General features: G+C 42.8%; 1 protein-coding gene across 2 annotated transcripts in view; it reads left to right on the plus strand.

Moving 5' to 3' along the window:
• The window catches only part of CNTNAP2 (contactin associated protein 2), a 2759350-nt gene that overhangs the window by 2042462 nt on the left and 691638 nt on the right, over positions 1-25250 (plus strand). For both annotated transcript variants that reach the window (XM_069211508.1, XM_069211509.1), the window contains exons 14-15: positions 15200-15359; positions 25098-25225. In XM_069211508.1, coding sequence (XP_069067609.1) covers positions 15200-15359; positions 25098-25225 — 288 coding nt within the window. The remainder of the gene's footprint in view (positions 1-15199; positions 15360-25097; positions 25226-25250) is intronic.

Consider the following 25250-nt stretch of genomic DNA (forward strand, 5'->3'; position numbering starts at 1 on the left):
ATCTTCCAGCCCAGCAAAACCCCAGTTGACCAACCTCTGGAAGGTAGCAGGGGTGTTTTTCAACCCAAAGGGCATGACCCTTAACTGGTAGTGCCCATCTGGTGTTGAAAACCTCTCTTTGGCCCCATCGGTCAAGGCAATCAGCCAGTACCCAGACCTTAAGTCAAATGTACTGAGGAACTTGGCAGCTCCTAGCCGATCTATGAGCTCATTAGCTCTGGGGATGGGTGCATGTCAGTCTTAGTGAAGGCGTTGAGCCCACGGTAGTCCACACAGAACCTAAGTTCAGTGGTGGCACCTAGTACATCAGCCTTTGGGACCAAGACCAGTGGGCTGGCCCAAGGACTGCTGGAGAACTCTATCACCCGTAATTCTAGCATCTTGGAGACCTCTCCCTAGATGCTGGTTTTGACCTTGTCCGTCACCCTGTAGATTTTATGTTTCACAGGTGGACTGTCCCCAGTGTCCACATCATGGGTGCACAAATGGGTGACTTCTGGGGCCAAGGAAAACAGAGAGGCAAACTGCAGCAACAACTGGCGACAGTCCCTCTGCTGTTCCAGGGAGAGGTTCACATCCTCCACAGTCCCATCTTGCTCTTTGACAGACAAGAGGTCAGGAATAGGTTCACTCTTCTCCTCCATTCCATCATCTCTTGCCAAGAGCATGGTCAGTTCAGACCTTTCAATATGTGGCTTGAGGTGGTTCACATGTAGGACCCCCAAAGGGTTCACCAGGTAGGTGACAATACTCTTGTGCACCACCTCAAAGGCCCAGTCCACTTGTCCTGGAGAGCACGAGGCTCCACTGGGGCAATGACCCACTCTTTCTGGCCAGGCTGAAACTCGATCAGAGTACCATTCTGGTCATACCATTGTTTCATATCCTCCTGGCTTGCTTCCAGGTTCGCTTGAGCAAGTTTCCTGAAGCGCACATTCTGGTTTCTGAAGCCCAGCATGCAGCTAAATATGTCATGGGGCTTTCTCCCAGCCCTTTTTCACCAGACCAAGAGGTCCTCTCACAGAGTGCCCGTACAACAACTCAAAGGGGCTAAAGACAAGTCCCTTCTGCAGTACCTCCCTGTATGCAAAGAGAAGGCATGGCAAGAGGACAACCCACTTACACCTCATGGATTCTGACAGACCCATAATCATGTCCTTCTGAGTATGGTTGAACCTTTCAACCAACACATTTCCTTGGGGGTGGTAAGGAGTGGTGAACTTGTAGGTCATCCCACACTCCTTCCACAGAGACTTCATATAGTTAGATATGAAGTTAATACCCCGGTTGGATACCACCTCCTTGGGTAACCCCATGCGTGTAAAGACCCCCACCAATGGCCGGCCACCACGGATGCTATCACTGACCTCAGAGGGATAGCCTCTGGGTACCGGGTGGCATGTTCCACCAAGACCAGGATATACCCATTGCCCACGGTTGTCCAGAGGCCCCACAGTGTCAGTTCCCACCATCTCAAAAGTGGTGCTCACACTGGGGAATAGGTGGAGGGGAGCCTTGTATCTCCTCCCACTCTTGCCACTTGCCTGTGCATCAGAGTGCCTGCGAATTTGGGGCCAGTAAGAGTGGGTGACAATCCTCCCAAAAGTATTGTCCTGCCCCAAAATGTCCTGTCAGAAGCACATCATGAGCCAGACGCAGTAGGAAGGTTCTAAAGTGCTTGGGTACCACCAGCGTTCATGCTGCCCCAGTCTCAGCAACCTTAGGCTCAATATACAGGAGACCATTGTCCCAGTGGATCCTATGTGATCCAGACCCCTGACCAGCCACCTGGTCTGCAACCACAGACCCTCAAGAGTAGGGCATGTCCTCTGCGCCTCTCAGAACTCCTCCCTAGTTAGACCCCCTTCTTGCTGCCAGTAGGTCAGCTAAGGCACATCCCTCCGTTTGTCCACTTGCTCCCCTGTAGGTTTAGCCTCCTCCTGGACTGTGGGAAATTCTGGGGCAGGTTTCACATGCCCCATCACATGCCCCCTGCTCCACCTCTTCCTGGCAGGCACCTGGGCCACTCTTTCAGGCTCTGGGTCCTCCTGATCACCTTACTGACTTCCAGAGACCATGTGGTCATGCATGCCCACTCAGGCAGATCCACCATCTCCAAGTGTGACCTGCGTTCCACCTCATGGCAAGGGGAATCCTCCAGGTCATTACCTAGTAGACAATCAACAGCTACCCTCAAGGAACCTGAGACACCCCTTCCCTCATTCACAGGGAACCAGTGCCACCTTTTTCTGGTGCTCAGAGTTGTCCACAGCAACTACTTGGTAAAACACATCAGGACCACCTGCCCTTCAGACACCAGATTCCATCTCACAGTAGTCCCACTGCTCCTGTGTCTCTCAGAGCCTGCACCCTTTGTCCATTGATGGTCACCCACTGCCTGTACTTCTTAGTGCTCTCAGGCACGTGGGTCCTCTGGACCATCACACTGTCCCCTCGTGAGGCAAGGATCATCTCAGCTAGCTCCCACCCTTCTCCTTGAACCAACTCCTCCCCAAGCACTATACTGGCCAACCCCAGTAACTGTGAACCAGTGGGTGCTGGTGTCCTCTTGGGACACTTGGGGTCTCCCCCTTCATGTGACCCTCCTGATCACATGTATAACACTTTTGGGGACCCTTCTTTGCAGGCTTCACTGTAGAGATCCAAAGGTTCTTCTCACCTGGGGGATGGGAATTCCTTATCCTGTGAACTAGGTTGGGGCCCTTTAGATAACCCCCCTCTGATGCCCACCCTGCCCACCCTTGGCGGAGTCTCCCCCATACCTCTTGTGGACCCTGGAACTCTCCCAGCAGTCTGCTTACTGGGCAAGCTTCCTGGGGTCAGTCATCTTGCTGTCAATCAGATGCTGGTGCAGCGCTGGAAAACAAAGACTTTACAAGTGCTCCCATGCAATCAAATTATACAGGCCCTCACAATATCTTTCCTTGCTGCCCTTCACCCATCCATCCAGTGCTCTGCAAAAGAATAAACATATGCTATCTAAGTCTGGGAATTTTCTTGTAGGACCTAAACTTTTCCTTGTACTGCTCTAGGGTGAGACCATGACTGGTGAGTAAGACGTCCTTCATGGTAGAGTAGGTGAGCCCCTGGATATCCCCTAAATTCGTCAAGGTGTCCCTACCCTCTACCTCAAAGTGTTTCCACAGATAAGCCCTACAGTGTACCTCAGGGACCCTGTTCATGTGGAGAGCTGACTCATACCCCTTAAAGCCCAAGTGTATGTCATCCTCCCTGTTATAATCCTTCACTAAATCTTTAGAAATGTGCATCCTCCTCTCAGACTGCACTGGAAGTGTGCTGCCACCATTTGTGCTGTGCTCAGCCTGCTTGGCCTTGAGTAACAGCTCCCTCATACACAACTTGTGAGCCAAAAGCAATTTATTTTCCTCCAGAGCAAGGGCCCTGGTCCTCTCTTTTTGCTCCATTTCAAACATTTTGCTTTCTGCTTCCAACCTGAGTTTCTCAAGCTCCAAATGGTGGCTCCTCTCTGCTTATCTGCCCCTCAGTTCCTCTGGGGCCATCCACTTGGGAGAACCATTGCTGCTGCATTGAAGGATGCCCTCCCCCCAGGCAGGTACTGGTTGTCCACCAAGTCACCATGTATGGTTTTCTCCTCTCCATCCACAACAAAATTATTCTCCTCTGTGGGCCCATCTTCCTCCTTTGCTGCCAATCAGGTCCTCAGTGTCTTCTGCAGCTCCTCCTTTCTATTGAGCTCCTTACAGAACTTTTTGAGCTGATGTACGGTGTAGGTTTCCAAACTCTCCTGCTCAAACACTACTTCTGCAGCTCTAACTGATGGCTCATCAGAACTGAGACGTGTTTAGGGATAAGAATCAAAAAGTTGCAAAGTTTCAGGAAGGCAAAGAAAAGCCAATAGGAAAAAGCATTATGTTCTCATGTAATGGTCTGCACTAAGGGAGTAGTGTACACCAATCACTGTATGTCAAGTACAAATACAAGTCCTATCCTCATCGCTGATCACTAGTGTTATAAATGAGGTCTCTAGTTGGCAGTGGTTTGTACCCTGTCCAAGTACAGATCCTCACTCTAGTCAGAGTAAGGGAGTCACATTACTAAGTGAACCACTGCATACCACGTTGGTAGCTTGCCACAAGCAGTCAGGCTTATCTCAGAGGCAATGCATTAAATATTTGTACCCAGACACAGTAGCACAGTGAAAACACTGCAAATGTACACCACACCAGTTTAGAAAAACAGGTGAATTTATCTAAGTAAAACAAGACCAAAATGATAAAAATCCAACATACACAAGCATAGTTAATACATTTTAAACGTTAAATCTCAAAAAAATGCTTAGAAACACAATAGCTTCAACTGGAGCTATCAATGCATTGTGATGGAGTCATTCCCAACAGTCCAGCGCCACTCACGAAGGAGTGCAGTGCCGGTCACTGAGTCGCACGGACCCAAGGTACAGTACCTTAGAAACGAGGCAAAGTTAAATACATGGCATAGAGTCAGGGAGGTGAGGTGTAGCTGGAGCCAGCGTGGCATCAGTTACTTACTGCTGCGCAGGATATTAGGTGTCTGATCCTTACTGCTACGCAGGGGAGGTGAGGCATCGCTTCCTTACGGAGGCAATCAGAGGTGAGGCGGCATCAGCAGCGAGGTGTCAGTTCCTTACAATCCAGCTCGGTCAATGAGTCCAACAGTCAGGACACCATGAGGTGACTTTGCATTGTGCAGTCACACCAAGGGGCAAAAGATGCTGCGGTATAGGCAGGTGTCATGGACATCAGTGACACAGGACTCATGGTGTTGAGGTATTTTTGAGGTGTTGCGGCAGAATTGGGCCTGCGGTCTTGAACGTGGTCATCACACTTCAGCGTGGACCACTACTAAGGGTGTAAGCAATGGCGTGGAGTCGGGCAGAGGTGCCTGTTCTGGAGCCGTCCGGAGTAGGTATGCCAGGTTCTTTTTTGTTTGATGCCAGACTTCACCCCAGGAAATGGAGAGGGCACCTCTTGCCAAGTCAGGGCCCTCAGCAAGATAACCCAGAGGCTAGCAGGTGAAGTCTTTGATGTACCTGAGACTTCTTAACAGGAGGCAAGCACAGTCCAATCCCTTACAGAAACTCCACACGCAGGATAAACAGCAAGGTCCAGTCTTTGTCATCTCCAAAGCAGAAGCAGCAACTGCAGGCCAACACCGCAAAACACACACAGCAAAGGGACAGTACTCCTCCTCACAGCTCTTCAGCTCTTCTCCTTGGCAGTCTCCTCAAGCATCCAGAGGTGCTCTAAAAGTCTGGGGTTTTGGATCCAATACTTATATTCACTTCTGACTTTGAAGTAGGCAAACTTCAATGGAAAGTCGTTGTAGTGCACAGAACCCTGCCTTTCCTCTTCAGGTTCCCAACATACTCTAGCGGGCTGAACACTGCATTGTGTAAGGACAGATACAGCCCTATTCAGGTGCAAGTGTCAGCTCCTGGCGCCACTTTAGCCCAGGAAGACCCATCAGGATATGCAGGGCACACCTCAGCTCCCTTTGTGTGACTGTCAAGAGTGAATTGACAACCAGCCCAAATGTCATCCTGACCCAGGCATGTATACCATAGTCAGGTGGAGGCACCGAATGTTAAAGCAAGAACACGGCCACTTTCTAAAAGTGGCATTGTCAAACACACAATTTAAAAACTACCTTTACTAAAAGATGTATTTTTGCATGGTGAGTTCAGAGACCCCAAGCTCCACATCTCTATCTGCTCCCAATGGGAAATTACGCTTAAGAGATATTTCAAGACAATCCCCATATTAACCTATGGAAGAGATATGCATTGCATTCGTGAAAATCGAATTTTGAAGCATTTCACCAACAGGATATGTAAAGCACACCAGTACATGTCCTACCTTTCAAATACACTGTACTCTGCCCACAGGGCTGCCTTGGGCCTAACTTAGGGGTGACTTACATGTAGTAAAAGGGAAGGTTTGGGCCTGGCAAGTGGGTGCTCTTTCCAGGTCGTACTGGCAGTTAAAACTACCCACACAGACACTGCAGTAGGAGGTCTGAGACATGTTTGCAGGGCTACTTAGGTGGGTGGCACAATCAGTGATGCAGGCCCGCTGGTAGCCTTTGATTTACAGGCCCTGGGCACCTCTGGTGCATTTTACTAGGGACTTACTAGTAAATCAAATATGCCAATCATGGATAAACCAAACACCAGTACAATTTAGACAGAGAGCATATGCACTTTAGCACTGGTTATCAGTAGTAAAGTGCCCAGAGTCCTAAAACCAACAAAAACAGGTCAGTAAAACTGGGAGGAAGGAGGCAAAAAGTTTGGGATTCACCCTGTGAAAAAGACAGGGTCCAAAATGTGGGGTTCCAGGGCTTCCAGTAGTGATTCAGTGGGTGTCCTCAGACGTCAAAAGGTTGGGAACCACTGCCGTAAGGGACAGATATTCTAATTCATAGAGCAACGCGGTGCAGCAACCAAAGTTGCTCTGCTGTGCTGCACAAGGTGGAGAAAGCAGCTGAGAACTGTATTCAATACAAATAACCTACTGTTGCTCTCCTCCCCTGTGCTGGTGCACAGACAGGCCACATGATGCAAATATGTGTGAGCTCTTGTATATGGTTTTTAATGGAAATTTTCTAGGCATAGGGTTTTATACTTGAACGGTACAAAATCCTTCCAGTACAAATCCTTTGCCTAGACAATTTCTATAACATCCCACACGTTATATGTGCGGTGCGCATTGCAACACAAATGCAACGTGTACAATGTTTGGAGAAATTAGAATACGTCTCTAACTTTTCAGCTGCTTCAAGGAGGAATTATTTTTTTACGAAAAGCCCCGACCATGTTAGATCAGGTTTTGTGTAAAAAACTATGAATGTTTGTGGTGATGTGCCCATGTACCAACTATGTATGCGTCCTTGACTCAAACTGGCATAAAGCAGTGCAAAGCATAAATTGTGCCACAAAAAGGACGTTTCTAGTGCAAAATACATTTTGTGCTGGAATATAAACGCCTTACTAAATGCCCATGTATATCATGATGTGGAAAGGTTTTCACAGGAATTCTATGAATCCAAATCTCAGTTATACTACTGACTGGATTAACAATATGAGTGCCAGAGTGAACCTGCAGCAGTATTACCCTACGGTGGGTTTCAAAAATACAGGGAGTGCAGAATTATTAGGCAAGTTGTATTTTTGAGGATTCATTTTATTATTGAACAACAACCATGTTCTCAATGAACCCAAAAAACTCATTAATATCAAAGCTGAATATTTTTGGAAGTAGTTTTTAGTTTGTTTTTAGTTTTAGCTATGTTAGGGGGATATCTGTGTGTGCAGGTGACTATTACTGTGCATAATTATTAGGCAACTTAACAAAAAACAAATATATACCCATTTCAATTATTTATTATTACCAGTGAAACCAATATAACATCTCAACATTCACAAATATACATTTCTGACATTCAAAAACAAAACAAAAACAAATCAGTGACCAATATAGCCACCTTTCTTTGCAAGGACACTCAAAAGCCTGCCATCCATGGATTCTGTCAGTGTTTTGATCTGTTCACCATCAACATTGCGTGCAGCAGCAACCACAGCCTCCCAGACACTGTTCAGAGAGGTGTACTGTTTTCCCTCCTTGTAAATCTCACATTTGATGATGGACCACAGGTTCTCAATGGGGTTCAGATCAGGTGAACAAGGAGGCCATGTCATTAGATTTCCTTCTTTTATACCCTTTCTTGCCAGCCACGCTGTGGAGTACTTGGACGCGTGTGATGGAGCATTGTCCTGCATGAAAATCATGTTTTTCTTGAAGGATGCAGACTTCTTCCTGTACCACTGCTTGAAGAAGGTGTCTTCCAGGAACTGGCAGTAGGACTGGGAGTTGAGCTTGACTCCATCCTCAACCCGAAAAGGCCCCACAAGCTCATCTTTGATGATACCAGCCCAAACCAGTACTCCACCTCCACCTTGCTGGCGTCTGAGTCGGACTGGAGCTCTCTGCCCTTTACCAATCCAGCCACGGGCCCATCCATCTGGCCCATCAAGACTCACTCTCATTTCATCAGTCCATAAAACCTTAGAAAAATCAGTCTTGAGATATTTCTTGGCCCAGTCTTGACGCTTCAGCTTGTGTGTCTTGTTCAGTGGTGGTCGTCTTTCAGCCTTTCTTACCTTGGCCATGTCTCTGAGTATTGCACACCTTGTGCTTTTGGGCACTCCAGTGATGTTGCAGCTCTGAAATATGGCCAAACTGGTGGCAAGTGGCATCGTGGCAGCTGCACGCTTGACTTTTCTCAGTTCATGGGCAGTTATTTTGCGCCTTGGTTTTTCCACACGCTTCTTGCGACCCTGTTGACTATTTTGAATGAAACGCTTGATTGTTCGATGATCACGCTTCAGAAGCTTTGCAATTTTAAGAGTGCTGCATCCCTCTGCAAGATATATCACTATTTTTGACTTTTCTGAGCCTGTCAAGTCCTTCTTTTGACCCATTTTGCCAAAGGAAAGGAAGTTGCCTAATAATTATGCACACCTGATATAGGGTGTTGATGTCATTAGACCACACCCCTTCTCATTACAGAGATGCACATCACCTAATATGCTTAATTGGTAGTAGGCTTTCGAGCCTATACAGCTTGGAGTAAGACAACATGCATAAAGAGGATGATGTGGTCAAAATACTCATTTGCCTAATAATTCTGCACTCCCTGTATATCCGAGTGGTATGAATTTTGAAATTACTCAAGACGTTTCTGCATGAGCTGGGAGCATCTGTCCTTTCGCAGTTGTGGGTAAAAATGCCATTAAATTGCTCTGAAAAGAGGAGATCCAGGAATCCTGCAAGTCTTCTGTCAAGGACATTTTGTTCAAGGATGTGCTAGAGTCAAACGGAAACACATCGAAAAAGACCACAAACTAAAACCAAAAAAGTTAAACACGATCTCCTCTTTTTCCTGATATTTCCTGACACTTCCTTCCTGGATTGTTGGGCCCGCAGTATTCCTCCCCACCTCTCTCCCCAACATTCTATCCCTCTGCATTTCATCTCTCTGTCTTTGCTCTCCCCATTTACTCATCTTCTCTCTTTTCATTTATTATCCTATTTGTCCTTGCTTTATACTTGTCTTTCCCTATATTTTTTCATGCTTTCCTTCTTTTCTTTGATTACCTCATCCTTCTTTGGTGAAATCTTTCTAATGTTATTTCTTTGTCTTCCACTCCTGTCTTCCTTTTGTGTCTTTCCGCTTGTCACCCTCTGAGGCATCGATCATGATCGGGCCCTTAATATTTCGAAGTAAAACGCAAATCAAATTCAATTTAGAGGGATTGGAGAGTAACACACACCCCATGCTAAGGCAGACAGGTAGCACAAATGCACTAATTGATTCCGCAGTTTGCACAAGGTTTCAATAGGCACCGATCACAAGCATAAAAAATGCTTTTTGCATAATTGAAACAATTCCATTTTGGGCACAAATGCACATTTGCACCCAAAACAGGATTAGTCACCCAATCGGGGTTCGGGGATTGTGAGTCACCTACAGGGCAAAATTAATACAGACTCGTGTCACGGGGGAATAATATACGAGGCTACTGTAATCTCGTGCAAAAAAGTGTTTTGAGATCACCTAACCATCGGCAATCAGCATTTGGAGGATAGAGCACAAAGTGAGGCACGGCAACAAGTTGAGAGGAGAAGATAGAATGCAAACCGAGGCATTACAACAAGTTGAGAGAAGTTAGAAAACAAAGTGAGGCACTAGAACAATTTGAGAGTTGAGGGTAGAGTACAAAGTGAAGTACGACAAAAAGTTGATAAGAACAGGAAAGAATAAAAAGTGAAGCACTACAACAAGTTCAGAAGATTAGGACAGAATACAAATTGTGGCATTGCAACAGGTTGAGAGGAGAGGGTAGACTACAAAGGGAAGCACTACAAGTTGAGAGGTGTTGGAGTGTAGCTTTTATAATCACAAATTAACATGAACTGCTTGCAAATTAATGTGTAATGATGCTGCATAGAAAGCGCATTAAAATGTTTCTAATGTACGCGTTTGAAATGTGCCCACGGGGAGTGGCCATCAGTGTATACGAAGATTAATGAAAATGACTAATAATGAATTATTAATGTACTAATGTGTGATTCTGTTTTAGCATTAAGAGCTATATGTTAAAGTTTTGTCGAATTAATCATTAGGCCTTAGTTAGCAAGAGTCTGGGCCTAGCTGCCTGGTCTCATATTAAAAGTGTGTTTTTTCTTACATGCACTGTGCTGTCTTCATAAGGACGAGTAGCTGCACTTTTCCAGAAGCTAGATAGAGATGTGTGTAACAGTAGTAAATTCTTTTTCCTGAGACCCAACTTACTCAAGGAGACATTCTTGCTGAATGCAACAGTGTAATTCGTAACAGGTACAAGGTCGCTCAAACCGGTAAAGACAATGGAGCTACTGACTGAAACAAGGAGTGTTACTTTTCTTACCTGCCATCTTACCCGATGAAGACGTAAATCACAGGAGACAATAAACTGCATGAGAACTGTCTTAAGTTAAAATTTTAGTAAGGTGACCACTCAACCATTGGACAGAGATAGTGGTGCACCAAATACTGACCAATGGGAAATTTGAGACTTGTCTGGCAAATTCAATTTAACGTCGTGTCACAAGGAGACATCAGCCATTAGAGGGACACCGCTGCTGTTACTCTGATATTCCGTCTCTATCTTTGCAGTTTTGATTCTTTAAAACCATCCTCACTTTGTCTTGCCCGAGATCCTTTTCTTCTCCTCCCTATGAGGGAAGAACTATTGCCCTATTTGCTGAGACTTTGCTGTCCTGACCTGTCTGATGGCGAATCGACTGCTGTCCTGAGGACGAAGACTGATTCTGTATGCTGACCCATCACGGAGGGTAACTATATGATAATGAAATTGTAATTGTCTGTTTGCCTTTTCTTTCTAGGTACCAACTGCTCTTTTGACAGAGTCCATAGTTCAGATGTTTTCTAAATTTGTGTTGCCAAATTGTTTTGCATGAAGCCCAACATGCTATTGCTAATTCGAGGTTAGTTAAGGAGTTCATTAAACAACTGCAAATAGACAAATGACTGAATCTTTGCTTTGTTGAATAGTGTACTAATGATACTCTGCTAAATAGATACATTTTGACGCTGTGTTTTGTTCAAATGTTAATAATCTTTGCTTTGCTCAAATCTTATTCGAGTTGCCACATTATAACATTGTTGATGTGTTTTCTGGTGTTGAGATTAATAAACTTGCTAGTAGAGTGTAACCAATAGGGAATAAACATCATAAATCTTACTAAATTCATGTGGTTATTCATGGCTGAAAGGTCATGTTGCGCTTCAAATTCATATTGATTTGGTTAACTGATTTGATTGATTTGTTACAGTGACTATTGATGAGGTTATTGATCTATTGATTGACATGTTGGACAGAGATCTCGTCTCAAGGTGTCTCCAATCAGGGTCAAAAGGTTTATTGGCCTAAAACGAGTCCCAGAGTAAGTAAATTACCTAGGGCGGGACGCATTATCAGAGCCGAGGACAGAATAGAAAGTTCAGAGGATACAATACACAGTGGAGTACTATAACAAGTTGAAAAGAGAGGCCAGAATACAAAGTGGAACGCTACAACAAGTTGAGAGGAGATGATAGAATAAACAGAGAACACTATAGCAAGTTGAGAGGAGAGGATAGAATACACGGGAGTACCTTAACACGTGGACAGTCGATGATAGAATAAACAGAGAACACTGTAACAAGTTGAGAGGGGAGGATAGAATACACACCAGAGTAGTACAACAAGTTGACAGGAGGTGTTAGAATAAACAGGGGACACTATAACAATTTGTGAGGAAAGGATAGAATACACAGTGGAGTACTATAACAAGATGACAAGAGATAATAGAATAAACAGGGGACACAGTTGAAAGGAAAGGATAGAATAGAATACAAAGTGAAGCGGTACTACATGTTGGGGCATAGGAACGACTCCCTTAAAACCCAAACGGATGATGCTGCCTTTGCCTGAATTAATAGAAGACTCTAAATACCACATGGCACAGAGTACCTCGCATGTCAGAAGTGTCTACATTACACAGACTTATTGTAGGTAAAATAGCACAAAAATATCCAGAAAAGGGAATTTTTGAATGTGAAAAAGACTAATGGGGCTTGCAACGCTCTAGTAGTAAGTTACACAGTTTGCTTAGTGTGCTTAATTTCTTAATATGAAGACTGATATTATAAAGCTGAATCGGTTTTCCATGTTATTGTCTTTATTGGAAAAGCACAAAAGATAAACAACCGTAAATACTGCCGCAGGAGTACGAGCATTGTATCTGTCTCAGGATTTCTGAATTTCCTAGAAGAGTAGGTTAAATTCCAAATCAAAGAGTGTGCCCTTAAACACGAAGTGAGCAGCGCAAATATCCAGCAAAGGACAGTTCCTGTTTCTTCAAACATGACCAGCAAGTTATGGGGCCAGTCTGGCAATACTGTACAGTCAGCACCCCAAAATAAATATGCAGGAGCACGGAAAATACTCACTTCCGCATATTCATCGGCTGGTCTCCAGTCTTTGAAGCAGGTACATATGTTTACTGAGAGCTGCAGCCCTCGGTTCCCCCTCAGCGGCGCTCTAAATCCATAAATCACGCCTTGCAAGGCCTACTCTTACGACTGTGTGGCCACTATAGGGTGGATTTGGCAACTTCTGGAGACGTAGGCGCACAACAGGAGTTCTGACTCTTCAGCATCACCTGAGTGACTGTCCCAGGCAGGGGTGGGTTGCTCTGAATCAGGTAGTAGGTAAGGACAGCACACCTTCAGGGCAGCTGTGAAGGGGGCAGTAGCTTGAAGTTGTTTCTGCGGGATGTAAGTGTGTCTCTTCTTGGAAATCAAACCCTGCGTGGGAAATAGGATGGGCTATGGTCCTCACGGGTGCACCTGCAAGAAGGAGATGGAGGCATGGCTGGTAAAACACAAAATCTTGCACCATAGAAACACCAGGAACCAAAGAAAATAAGTGAACACCCCTTTTCTCTATAAATGAGGTAGAAAGGTGAGAGCAGACAAGCACATGATCCATGCCTCACAGTGAGGAAATAACCGTTCAATCGCATCCTATAATGACCACTTACCCAGTTGTCCAGGACTATTATTGTGCAGCTGGGGCACTAGGTGCAGGTGTTGGTATTCTTTGATGCAAAGTATTTATGGTGTGAAGCCTGTGTCATTATAAAGGATTAGAAATATAAATTCTTCATAGTGGATGCTCGCCAGGGTGAACCATCCTGAGTTCCAGCCCAGCAGGAGATCACGTGTGGGGTGCTATGTGCTCTAGATGAATGAATGGCCAAGCTGGCAACCACAAGATAGAAGGAGATGGTTAGAAATGGAATATATGCAGCTGTGAAGTATCTAAGAACAAATGTAATCCAGAACAACACTAGGAAAATATAGTGGCACTCCATATAATGCTTAAGGTGAAGCAGCATGTCAGACATCTCTATGGATCCCACTCAAAAAGGATAACCATGTATGGGATTTCCTCTGTGCAAGCAGAACACATCTAAACGTTTTAAGAAAGGCACTGGACGCCCTTGGGTCTTGTAGCCCCAGATGCATAGTAGAACACACTGTGTGGGATCTGTGATGTGCAGGTTTCCTGGCTGGTGGTGTCCAGGGGTAGTAATTCCACTCAATCAATCAATCAATCATTCGCATTTATAAAGCGCGCTACTCACCCATAAGGGTCTCAAGGCGCTGGGGGGGGTGGGGGGGGGTCAGTGTTTGAAGAGCCAGGTCTTGAGCTGCCTTCTGAAGGAGAGGTGTTCAGGTATGGCACGAAGGTGGCTGGGCAGAGAGTTCCAGGTCTTCGCTGCCAGGAAAGAGAAGGATCTTCCTCCGGCGGTGGCTTTGCGGATGCGGGGTACGGCTCCCAGGGCCTGTCCACCACAGTCTCAGTGAGGGTTCTGGAACTACGCTGTGAAACAAGATAGCTGCTCAGTGGCACACCTTCCAGTTGCCCTTGATGCATAGGGAAACACGGAAAGTCCCTGGCTCTAGGGTTCAACATACCTTTCTTTTCCCAGTGTTGATTGCCAGCAGAGACAGCCAATTCCCTGATAAGGACACATTTCTCCAACTACTACTGTTTTAGGGTGAAGCTCTCTGGACGATTCTGTTGGGAAGTCGATGAGACTTTTTTGTCTCATTTCTCTTTCCATGAACTCTTTGTGACAAAGGTTTCATTGGTTTGGTCCACACCGAGTAGGTGGCCATGGTTAGCAGTCTGAACAACCTAGTCTGTGGCAGGCAGCTGGGTTACCATTCTCCAGTGGCTACAACGAACAATACGTTTCCTTCTCTAATGAGTCGACTGACTTTGGGCCTCTTCCTGTAATTGCTTGTAGTGGGAAAAAGTAGAACTCTGATGATGGGCTCTAGTCCATAGCTTGGTCCAAAGAAACACTGAATGGGGAAATATTTGGTCGTTGAATCCAGGTGTGAACCATGCAAGTTGTGGAAGATGTGCAGAATGAATGAACTGGTAGGGGAGACAAGGCCACTATCTCAGAAGGTAATCAATCCAATGGGACCCGAAGGTCCACTCGTAGGAATACAGTCTTAAAAAAAAATGTTTCATGAATGCCTGAGTGCTGATGCTAAGTGGAGCAGCACCCTTACAGGGTTCCATATAAGCCCCTCTGCATGGAATGCATTTTCATCCAGGCATCCTTGAAAAACAAACGTGAACATATTTGAGATGAACAGTAGAGAACCTCACTCTGAGGATTAAAAATGAACTGCCATGTATGAAACTGTGAAAGTCTGTGACCTAGTTTGTGCAAATCCATTGAACCTAGTCAACCAGTACCTTTGGTGGATTAGCAAATTGAGAAATTTGACATCGTTTATCTCAGCTTTGAGCAAATCTATATTTGTAGCACTAGGACGGAACACATTTTCAGTGGCATAAGTATGTTTTCCAAAAAAGGATTTAACAAGATAATGTCTGTTTCATACCGTAAGATCCATAAATAGAGGCCAGCAACGCAGACTGTAGTCAATTCTTTGTGTTTTTTGATCGATAAAACACTAGGCAGAACATTCCCTGAGTTTTCTAAGTTTCTGATTGTTTTTACAGATGATGGAAGCCCTTACACATGGTGGATTGGGAGAGGCAATGAGAAGCATACTTACTGGGGAGGCTCTGGGCCTGGTATTCAGAAATGTGCATGTGGAATCGAACGCAACTGTACTGACGCTAAGTATTATTGCAACTGTGATGCTGACCTGAAACAGTGGTAAGTTACTTTTTAGGAGCAATGGAAATACCCTACTATATTACATGACATTTTATGCTCTGACCATGTAGGTAGGAAACTTGAAACTAATGACTTCACTTAAAAGAAACAAATGTAACTTTCCCTGGGACCTTTAGAAACTGATGTAAGTGGGTTGACATTTGGGTAGCTGGAGTTACAGATTGAGACCTAGCAAATGTGTCTTTGGTTCAGGGCAGGGACATTATTGCGACATTGTTCAAACTACATAGATTGCCAGATAGATGATGCAATCGATGCAATTGTGGCCATACTTGACACTGATTAGTTGCTTGCACGTGAAAAATCCAATGTAAACTCATGGGCCAGATTTATAATGGTATTGTGTTGCCCTTGCCTCACACAAGACGTTGCAATGGTAATGCAGTACTAAAGTCAGATTTACCAAGCAGCACAAGACCACCTTGAGCATCCCTGCATTGCTTAGTAAATTTTGAGTAATGCAAGGCAGCACAAGTCACTGCCTTGCGTTACTCTGTCCTAGGAAGGCATTCCATGGGTGGACGTGGGTGTTCTCACCCATTCACTCATGGATTCTGGCTCATTCCCAAATTAACCAAGATGGGTAAACTTGGGAATGTGTCAAAATGCTACGCCTTCCCAGGGGAGGCGCAACGCGGAGAAATAGCTTCAGTTCTCCATCTTCTTTCCTCTTTGTAAGTGTGCTGCATCCTGCAGCAAACTTAGAAAGATGAAAAAACCTCAGATGATTGTTTTTGTGCAGGAAGCTGTCCCTTCTTGCACAAAAACAATCCTACGTGCAATGCAGGCACCCTTGAATCAAGACGCAAGAGTGCCAGCATTGGTGCTAGGCAGCAAATTGTGCGCCAGCGCATGCAGGGGGAAGAAATGTGCCATATATTAATAAATATGGCACATTTCTGCCCTCTCCCTTTCACACAGTGCAGCTCAGCAAGTTGTCTTGTTGCGTTGAGTGAAAGAATGATAAAAATCTGGCCCGTAGTCTAGGTAGAACAATGTCACATTGTGGCTAGAGTGTATTAGTGAGCTAGAAGTGACTAAAGTAGAGGCTTTTTAAGAAGGTAACAATGGAGATTATAGGTCTGACCTACCTTTCTGATTTGGATTTATAAGCAAAGGTTTGCACTCACGAGTAATTGATTAGAAATGTCAGGATCTTCAGTTACCTAGATTTCAGGGAAGGTGGGTGTTCCACTACTAGCACATGTGTTTTTGAGTAGTTTAAGATCAGTGTGTTGATCTCTGTATTCCAATTGATTGCAAGATTATATTAGATTATATCAGGAACCTGAGTATTTCCATTAGCCATAGCAAAGCTCTGGGACTCTGGGCAAACCACTTGACTTGCTCAACCATCCTTGCTCCATTTCAGGAGACATCAGAAACCAAAGCTTTTAATTTTTTAATCCTTCTGGTAAATTAGAGTTTGCATTCCAGCTCTGTCCTCTGTTGGTGCCAAGAAGCTAAGTCATTTGTGCTTCTAATAAATATTCAACACCAATAACGTTGTCATGCAGCCCCTTTGTCACGTTCTCTGAGCAGTCCGGTATGCCCCGGTGCCAACCATCAAATCAGAGTTGATGCCTCTTTCTTCCATTTCCAAGTATAATGTCACATTCCTAGTAATTGCTTATATATGGAAATCCAGAGTATGATGAGTGATGATCTCACAAACAGATGCCTATACATATTGAAAAGGAGAGGGGAGTGGGTGGATCCTTGTGGGACTAGGTAGACAATCGTAGGCATAGACAATCATCATTTTGACTTGCTCAACTTGGTGTGACAAGCAGGACCAAAATGTCTGCAGGGAAGATCCTGATATTAGATCCATGTGACTAGCCGTACTGCTGGTGCACAGTAACATACATAACCCAATGGGTAAGCTCTATAAGCAGCAATAAGATTTATCAGATCCTGACATTTGTGTTTGAAAATAATATTTTCTTTCATGTTTTGGTAACACTGGTTGGGTTACCTTAAAGAATGTCCTTGGGTATTTAGTTATGCAATCAAATACATTAAACTGACAAGCCAATAAAATCTTTCTGTGTACCCTTCAGAATCTAATAACCCTTTTGTGGGAGATAACGCTTCTATAACTGACAGGCCACTAACAAGCTAGATGTGCCTTTGCTCAAACACCTCAACTGGCACAATGGAAAAAAAAACCCTTCATATTCTTCCTGAGGTGCTTTTATAGAAGCTTCCGCGGTATAAAGTTGCATTCCGCAAGTGGTATTTGCTGTGATCTTTCCTGTACCAGGTTATTTTAGGCTAGCTCTGTGCCTCTACTATGCGTACATTAAACAATGACTATATGGAGAGATGGATGAGGAACATCGATTGCAAACACAGCAGTCATACAAGTGTAAACACAGCAACAAGAGAAGGCTGTATGAGATGTGTAAATCCAAAGCTAAAAAGAGTTTTGTGGCCAGATGTAGGAACCATTTTAGCTGTCACTGAAATTGCAATCCAGTAACTAGTTGTCTAATCTCATACGATCCAATATAAATTCAATAATCGGAAAGGGCATGCCAGGGCATCCCTTCCAACTGCCGAATCAGATCTGTATGTATTCATGTTTTGAGATCAAATTCCAGTCGTAAAAAATTATTCTTTTACCAGTTTCTCAAAAGAAGTGGTAAGTCATTCACAAACAGGTAAGGTTCCCAAGGGACCCCTCTCCCTTTGTGAATGCTGATAAAAACATTTTTAAGTGTAGACATTGGTCGCTTGGACCATTGCCTACTCTTAAAAAATTAATCATACACTTTTCATTTTTTTTTTAAATGCATCCAGTTTTCCTTTAAGGAAAATGCAATTTGTTAAAAAAAGCGCCTTTTTTAAAGACAATCATAAACATGGCGGTCTGCTGACCTCAGCAGGCCATCATCCCTTTGAAGACTGTGATTTCTAGTGCGTCCCAATTTGCAGCCTCTTCATTATTATCCATGAGTTGTGTTGAATTGTGACCCACTAGGAATTTGTAATTTTCAAACCAACATACCAAAACATAGGTGGTTTGGAAATTACCACACCAGTTGCAAAAATATATGGTTGTAAATAGTGACCAGTATTTTGTGGCCAGTTCTAACTACATCCGGCCCTTGATGCTCTCACGTTGCTACCTTTTTACCAACAAAGGCTGTGACCAAGCATACACAAAAGTATATTTGGCCATAAATTCATGGTTATGGCCAAAAATAAGTTATTTAATCATGCCAGGAATTATCTAAAGCATTATTGCAGGCATAAATGGATTTACTATTTTGAATTTCATAAAGAGTACAGAGAAATTTGAGGTAGTAAGTCCCACACAATGAGTTTGAAGTTGGTAAACACCAACAAACAAATAAATTTGTTGGCATTCACAAACTCCAGTCCTGGAAATGGTCAGATTATTACTCTAACCAAGGGATGGAGTAACTCTCTTTCGATTACTCAAAGAGGAACAGGTAATTCCCTCTTTTAGTCTAGGGTTAGTAAAAGGCATTCTATATGGGGAAAACATTGTTCCCCATGGAGAAAAAAAGAAAGAAAAAAATAGATTTGCCCAGCGTGCTTCATTACTCCTAAATTGAAATATACACTTGGAGGTTTCCGTTAGGTGTCTACGGTAAATGCCCAGTACCAATAACGGTCAAAAGTAAACTCGAAAAATATTTTTTTTTTTAAATAGGTTCCCAGTGACTGAACTTAGCAATGATAGTCTTGACTTGAAGCTGTTCTACCGATCTCGACTTTTCAAGATCATAGTCTCCCAAAATATCAGGAACCCCAAAGTAACCGTCAACTAAAAACATCGTAATAACACATAGTAGTGCTTGTTTAAAAATAATTGTTCTCTGTTCCAATATGGCTGACAACATCACAACTAAATCCCATTCAACTTTCTGGCAGCATTCTCAAATAATATAACTTTAATCTAAAAGTCATAGTCATCCCTTTCTCCCATCAGATATGAACCTGCAATCCAAAGGAGCAAACAACTATACCTTCATGCAATGGCTCACCAAAGCAGGATCTGAAAAGATTGCATGCCAGCACCAAAATTATTTTGTGTCTGCCACCTCGCTTGGCAACTGAGGTCTGGGACCACTTCATTAAAAGGATGTGAATGTACATGTAGTGTTCGCACACCTTGAGTGTAGCAGAATTCGCGTGACTAGTCTAGTGTGAAAGCACATAGAGACTGTCTGCTGTTAGCCCAGAGGCTAAAGTGGTGCAAAGAACCACCAAACTGGGGGTCAACAACAGCTTCTCCCATTCTGGATGATTCAAGCAATTGGGAAAAAAGCTTAATTGAATCTATATATCACTCCATTAGGTGTATTTAATTTAATATGTTTGGGTCATATTTAAAAATAACCTTAAGCATACTCAAATTATCGTTTAGACCTGTCGCCTAGCAGTGGCAGAATGGATGAACAGCAGCACTCTAAAACTTAAATCTAACAAGACACTAGTTCAGATTCTGGGATATGACTATTTCCAGACAAGACGGGATTAAGGCAGAGGCAGATCCTCTGCAATGGCAGAGGATAGTCGCCCCACTGGCTAAGAGCCAGCAGCATAAAAATAAAACAATATTTGACAACTTTTGTGATCTTGTTCCTCATGACAGCCAAGCATAGGACTATGATACGTTGTGTTTGAATATCAGTCAATGCGAGCATAGTGGGGAACTGGTCAGTGGTTTTATCAATGCATTGGGAGAACACCTGACACATTTTAAACACTCACCTTATGGGGTAGCTTTGAATAGCCTTATCTTAAAGTACATATTGGTCCTAGCAAGTGACTTGGTTGATAAGGAGGTAAGCAGTCTTCCAATCTCCACAAGATGCGATAGGGGGAGCTGCAGTAACTTAATTTTATTGTCTTCTGAATTGGCATGTTCCACTGTGCACTATAAGGTTGTTATAAATTGTATGAGCAATCATAATCCTCTGCTCTCAGTTTTGAATCACCAGCTAAAAGATTATGATGCACCAAGTACTGTGGTAGCGTGTATCCAAATAAGAAGGTCCTGAGAATAAAGTGGGAAAAGATAAATGTAGAACATTTCAACAGGCAGATTGTTGGGCAGAAGATGCACTTAATATCAACTTGTTTATCAGCATATGCACCAGGCAAAGTTGTAAGAACAGGCTTTGAGAGCTTGTGCAAAGCTATCTCAGACAACTTAATTAAAGATAAGTCCCTAAGGGAAAACTGTTGCATAGATGGTTCAAGAATGGTCCTTAGCCCATAGGAACCTTAAGGCTCTCTTCAAAATGAATCATCACCTGGTAGGGGAGATTAAAGTAGCAAGAAATCTGTATAAAGGAAGCACAGAGGAGAAGAAATGGGAGATCCGAGCTCTAGCATGGGAAGAACTTCAATTAACAGCTTCGGTTGAAGGGAACAAGTTATTTTGGGATACAATTATTCAGCGTTTCTTTTCCGATAGTGCTACACCGGAGATAGTGTTAGTGATCCCTGTGGACCTATGTGTGGCCCATTTTCAGCTATTTTTCAATCTGAATCTACTCTTCTTAGTACCACCTCAAACCAGGAATTAGATCTGTCTGGCCCAAGTTCCTAGAATTCTCTGGCTATCATTGATGGTGAAGAAGTGATTAATGACATTGATAAATTTGCAACAGGGAAAGCACCAGGTGCAGGTTGGGTGCCTGCAGATATTTTCAAATCTAACATAGACCTGTGGGCTCCTCTTCTAACTAATGTGTATGGAAATGTTGTGAAGGGTCAAATCCAGAACTCCTGAAAAACTGCTATAATTATCTCAGTTTATAGAAAGGGAGATCGTCATTCTCCATCCTGCTATCGACCTATAACACTGATTGATTCCAGCATGTAAATACTTGGCAGGGTCCTCTTTGTGGAGCTGGAATCATGGGCTACTCAGCATAACATTTTGTCAAATCTCCAATTCAGGTTTAGACCAGAGCTCAGCACAGTAGATCAGTGCCTAAATCTTTATTTAATACACAGGAAATATGTTCAGACAAAAAAGGGGTTGCTTTGACTGCCGTTTATTGATCTATTAAGTGCCTTTGACCTGGTAAATCATGGTAAACGTTTGTCAGTGATGGAATCTATGGGAGTTGAGCCTGAGCTTATTAATCAAGCTCCTTCACCTGGACCTTACGGTCCAAGTTCGATATGGCAAGCAGGTGAAACCAACCCCTATATTAAATCCATGCGTGGAGTAAGACAGGGATGCATCCTTGCTCCATTTCTATTTGAGTTATAGATAAATAGAATTTCTAAATTTTGGGTGGAGGTTGGGAAGGACATTCCTTGTATAGGAGGACAAAAACCCTATTTTACTCCACACTGATGACTCAGTGTTAATTGCACATATGGCTAATGGCTTGCAAACTCTATTGGACGCATTTTCTAATTTTATGGTTAACTTGGATGTCAGGTTGAATCAGTCCAAATCCCACATCAAGACTTGAGAGCCACGTACCACTAAATCTAAAACTTATGTCATGGGGAATTCTACCCTGGAGAAAGTAAATGCTTTCAATTAATTGGGGATTTTATTTAGTTTTTCCTCCCAATGGAAATCACTTTTAACTGCCAGGGCACGGAGCCTTGAAGTAAGATAGAGGTAATTTTCACATTTGCTAAAAAGTTGGGGCAGAAACACAACAAAGAAATGCTTTAGCAGTACAAAACAAAATGTATTTTGACATGTACATATGGGGCGGGCCTGTGGGGGCATGTTGAAACCCTTCAGGAAATCGAAAATTGTTTTTTACGTATATTATTAATGCTTCTCTAGGGCTCTGAAACAGTTCTCCCTTATCTAGAAGGCTTCCTAGGGCTAGCCCCACTGTTATTGTGGATCAAGACTTGGGTAAATCCAGAGGCAGGGTTGGCCCGCTCTTGTATTTTGAATTGTCTGGTTCTGGATGGGGTGGCATAAATCCCTTGGGTGACCTACCTAAAGAAGGGCTTTGCCCTATTAGGTTAAAAGGACCTTTTTGATCATCCTTCTATCATCACCCAAAAAAGTAAGGAGGAAGTAAAACCGTGCTATCTAAATTATTGCTCAAATACTGGGCTTTAGAAATGCCAGTCCGTGGTAGCTATTCAACCTCCACAACAGATAATCTGGAACCATATCTTCTATGCATAATAAACCCTCATCCTTGCTGCCACTTATCCCATTTCATATTTTTTATGATACATCTTAAGGTAGCTTCCCCGGTCCAAGGAGTTTGGTCCCATGATTTACTGTCCTGAAAATGTAAGGACCCAAGAAATCTAAATTAATTTTTATTACCTGTATTGCGGAAGACCAAATTGAGAACAAATCAGGAGGGCTTAACGTACTTCCTAAATTTCCCAGGTATATGGAAACATGCTTCACTGTTTTGAATTTGGAAATCAATAGCTCTCAGAAAGAGATACGGGATAATCTCCCTGTGATAAAATGTGGGTGGGAATGTATTGTCATATGCTGATGTGGGTGAAAATGTATTGTCACATGTTTAAATACTGAATGTTTTATGGAAATGAGGGTTTTTATTCATTCTCTTTTTTTACCCGGACAAATATTGCATCTTTTGTTTTTTAATTCTGTCTTTTATGGCCAATGGCCGAAAAAAGAAAGTATGACTATGACTACATGAATGAGAAAAAGGCAGTAATCTTTTTTTTTGGACTTGCATTTATGACTTGTAGTGACTACCTAGCCTCACCCTGCAACCTTCATTGAACTTTACGTAGTTATATTTTATTTTTTGATGATCATTACACATTGTTTTTCCCACCCTGGGTGTGTTAGTAAACTGTATAAATAATAAGAGATTTGATATCTCGACACAAAGAAAAACGAACTATGAGGGACTTGGATCGCATTAGTGATTTACAGCTATAGGGAAATAGTTTGAGTCACTTCTTTCTGTTCAGGAGATTTTAATCTACCATTGTTGTAACTAAAAAATAATTGAAATCAGTTTCAATATGTGTATCATGACTTGGATATCATACACTGGTGGGTTCTGTAAGAGGTGGTGGGTTTAGTAAATCTGTAAGATGCATGACTTATTTACAGCGGGAGTTATTGGTTAATAAAAGTTAGCTTTATGAGTACGAAAGCCTTCAGCCACAGGTTTGCTGGCTTGCTTCATCAGAGGGCTTCTCCTTACATTAGTTATGTTGATAGTCAATGTGGGCTGCAACCATGAAAATCAGTGTGGATTCGAACAGTCTCATTGATGAGGGAGTGGTGTGGGTGTACTAATTAGAAACTGAGGGGAAAATGAACATGGTTACAATTGTCTAGTGATGACTTCTTCCTGCCCACAGTGTAGAGACAGAGGGGGAAATTAACATGGTTACAATTGTCTAGTGATGACTTCTTCCTGTCCCCAGTGTGCAGGATTAAAAAAGTAGGGGAATGCTTTGACTCGTCTGACACTGATTAAATAGTACCCTGTTTTTTACTCTGCTATTAAGATTTTTTATTACCTAGAAAATGTATGAGTGATTGGGATCTTTTCTATGAAGTAATGTTTATGAGGCCATACATGTATTGCTGTATTAAATTTAAAAAGAATGGTTATGTAGAAACAGATAAAGTATTTTGTTTGACATTTGGAAGAGCCCCCAGGAACAAAATACATTGGGTAAACATCGGAAGCCTTAATGCTCCCTTTAAATTGAAGATTGCAGTTGTTTGGATGGGCTAGTGAGGCCTTTAAAGCAATTTGCTCAGATACATGGGGGGCATTTCAGTCATCCATTGAAGGTGGCATATGAAGGCAAAGTTGTCCCTGAGGTTATGTTCCGTTTGTAGATGTATAGAGATTAGGGCAGGCAGAAATCATTTCACAAAATTGCAAGATTATCTGCTCAAACGTTGCCTCAAATTGTGGAGGCAACAGCATAACATTTTAAATCAGACCACTTAAATGTTCTAGAGAGCAGGACGGAAATATCTTCTGAATTTTTTTAGGACGGTGTTTATGAATAACTCATACCTATTGCTTCACATGATCTTTTGGGAAACGGTAAATAAGATGTCTGCATCAGCAAATCATTAATTGAGTCCAAATTGTTATATCTTGTAGCAAAATGTAAAGAGATTTGTTAACAAAAGTGAAAAAATGGACGAGTAGGAAAATAAATTAAGTTTACACATGTTACATTAAATCACTTCAAACCTCCTGTTAATTTCCCCGATGGGTCTTCAGAAACGCCTCAGAAATGTATCAGTTAGAAATTAGGACTAGTTTAGGATTGGGATTAACTTCATATCAAGTGGAATTGCATATGGTGAGTAACATGAGGAAAGATGCACCTGTTTTTTAGTTCGAAAATAATACGTAACTTTTAAACATGTACTTATGGATAGTCCTCTAATAAACAACGTTTTCCATGATAATAATGGAGTGACAAAGGCTGATAATAAAGACATAAATTGAAGAATTTAGAACATGCTGCGGTGAGTGTGACAATATTTGTCTTGTCATATTGCAAGCCCTATATAAAAACTGTGTGTAAATGAAGATGTTTTAGTGTGTTTCAATTAAAAAATCAGATGGTTGTGTATGAATTGACTTGCTTCATTTATTTTTTGTTTTGTTGCGATGAAATGTACGATAGGTACATATTTTAAACTGTTAATTTATATATACATTCGACTGTCTTTTAAGACCTTTTCCACCTCTCACTCTCGGTTTCACACAGGAGAAGGGACAGTGGATTTTTGTCTTACAAAGATCATTTACCGGTGATGCAGGTGGTGGTCGGAGACACAAACAGACCAGGCTCAGAGGCTAAGCTTTCGGTGGGGCCACTGCGCTGCTATGGAGACCGTAAGTTCTGAACTTAAGGATATCT

This window comes from Pleurodeles waltl, chromosome 10 (assembly GCF_031143425.1).
Source record: "Pleurodeles waltl isolate 20211129_DDA chromosome 10, aPleWal1.hap1.20221129, whole genome shotgun sequence".
In the NCBI taxonomy this organism is placed as follows: Eukaryota; Metazoa; Chordata; class Amphibia; order Caudata; family Salamandridae; genus Pleurodeles; species Pleurodeles waltl.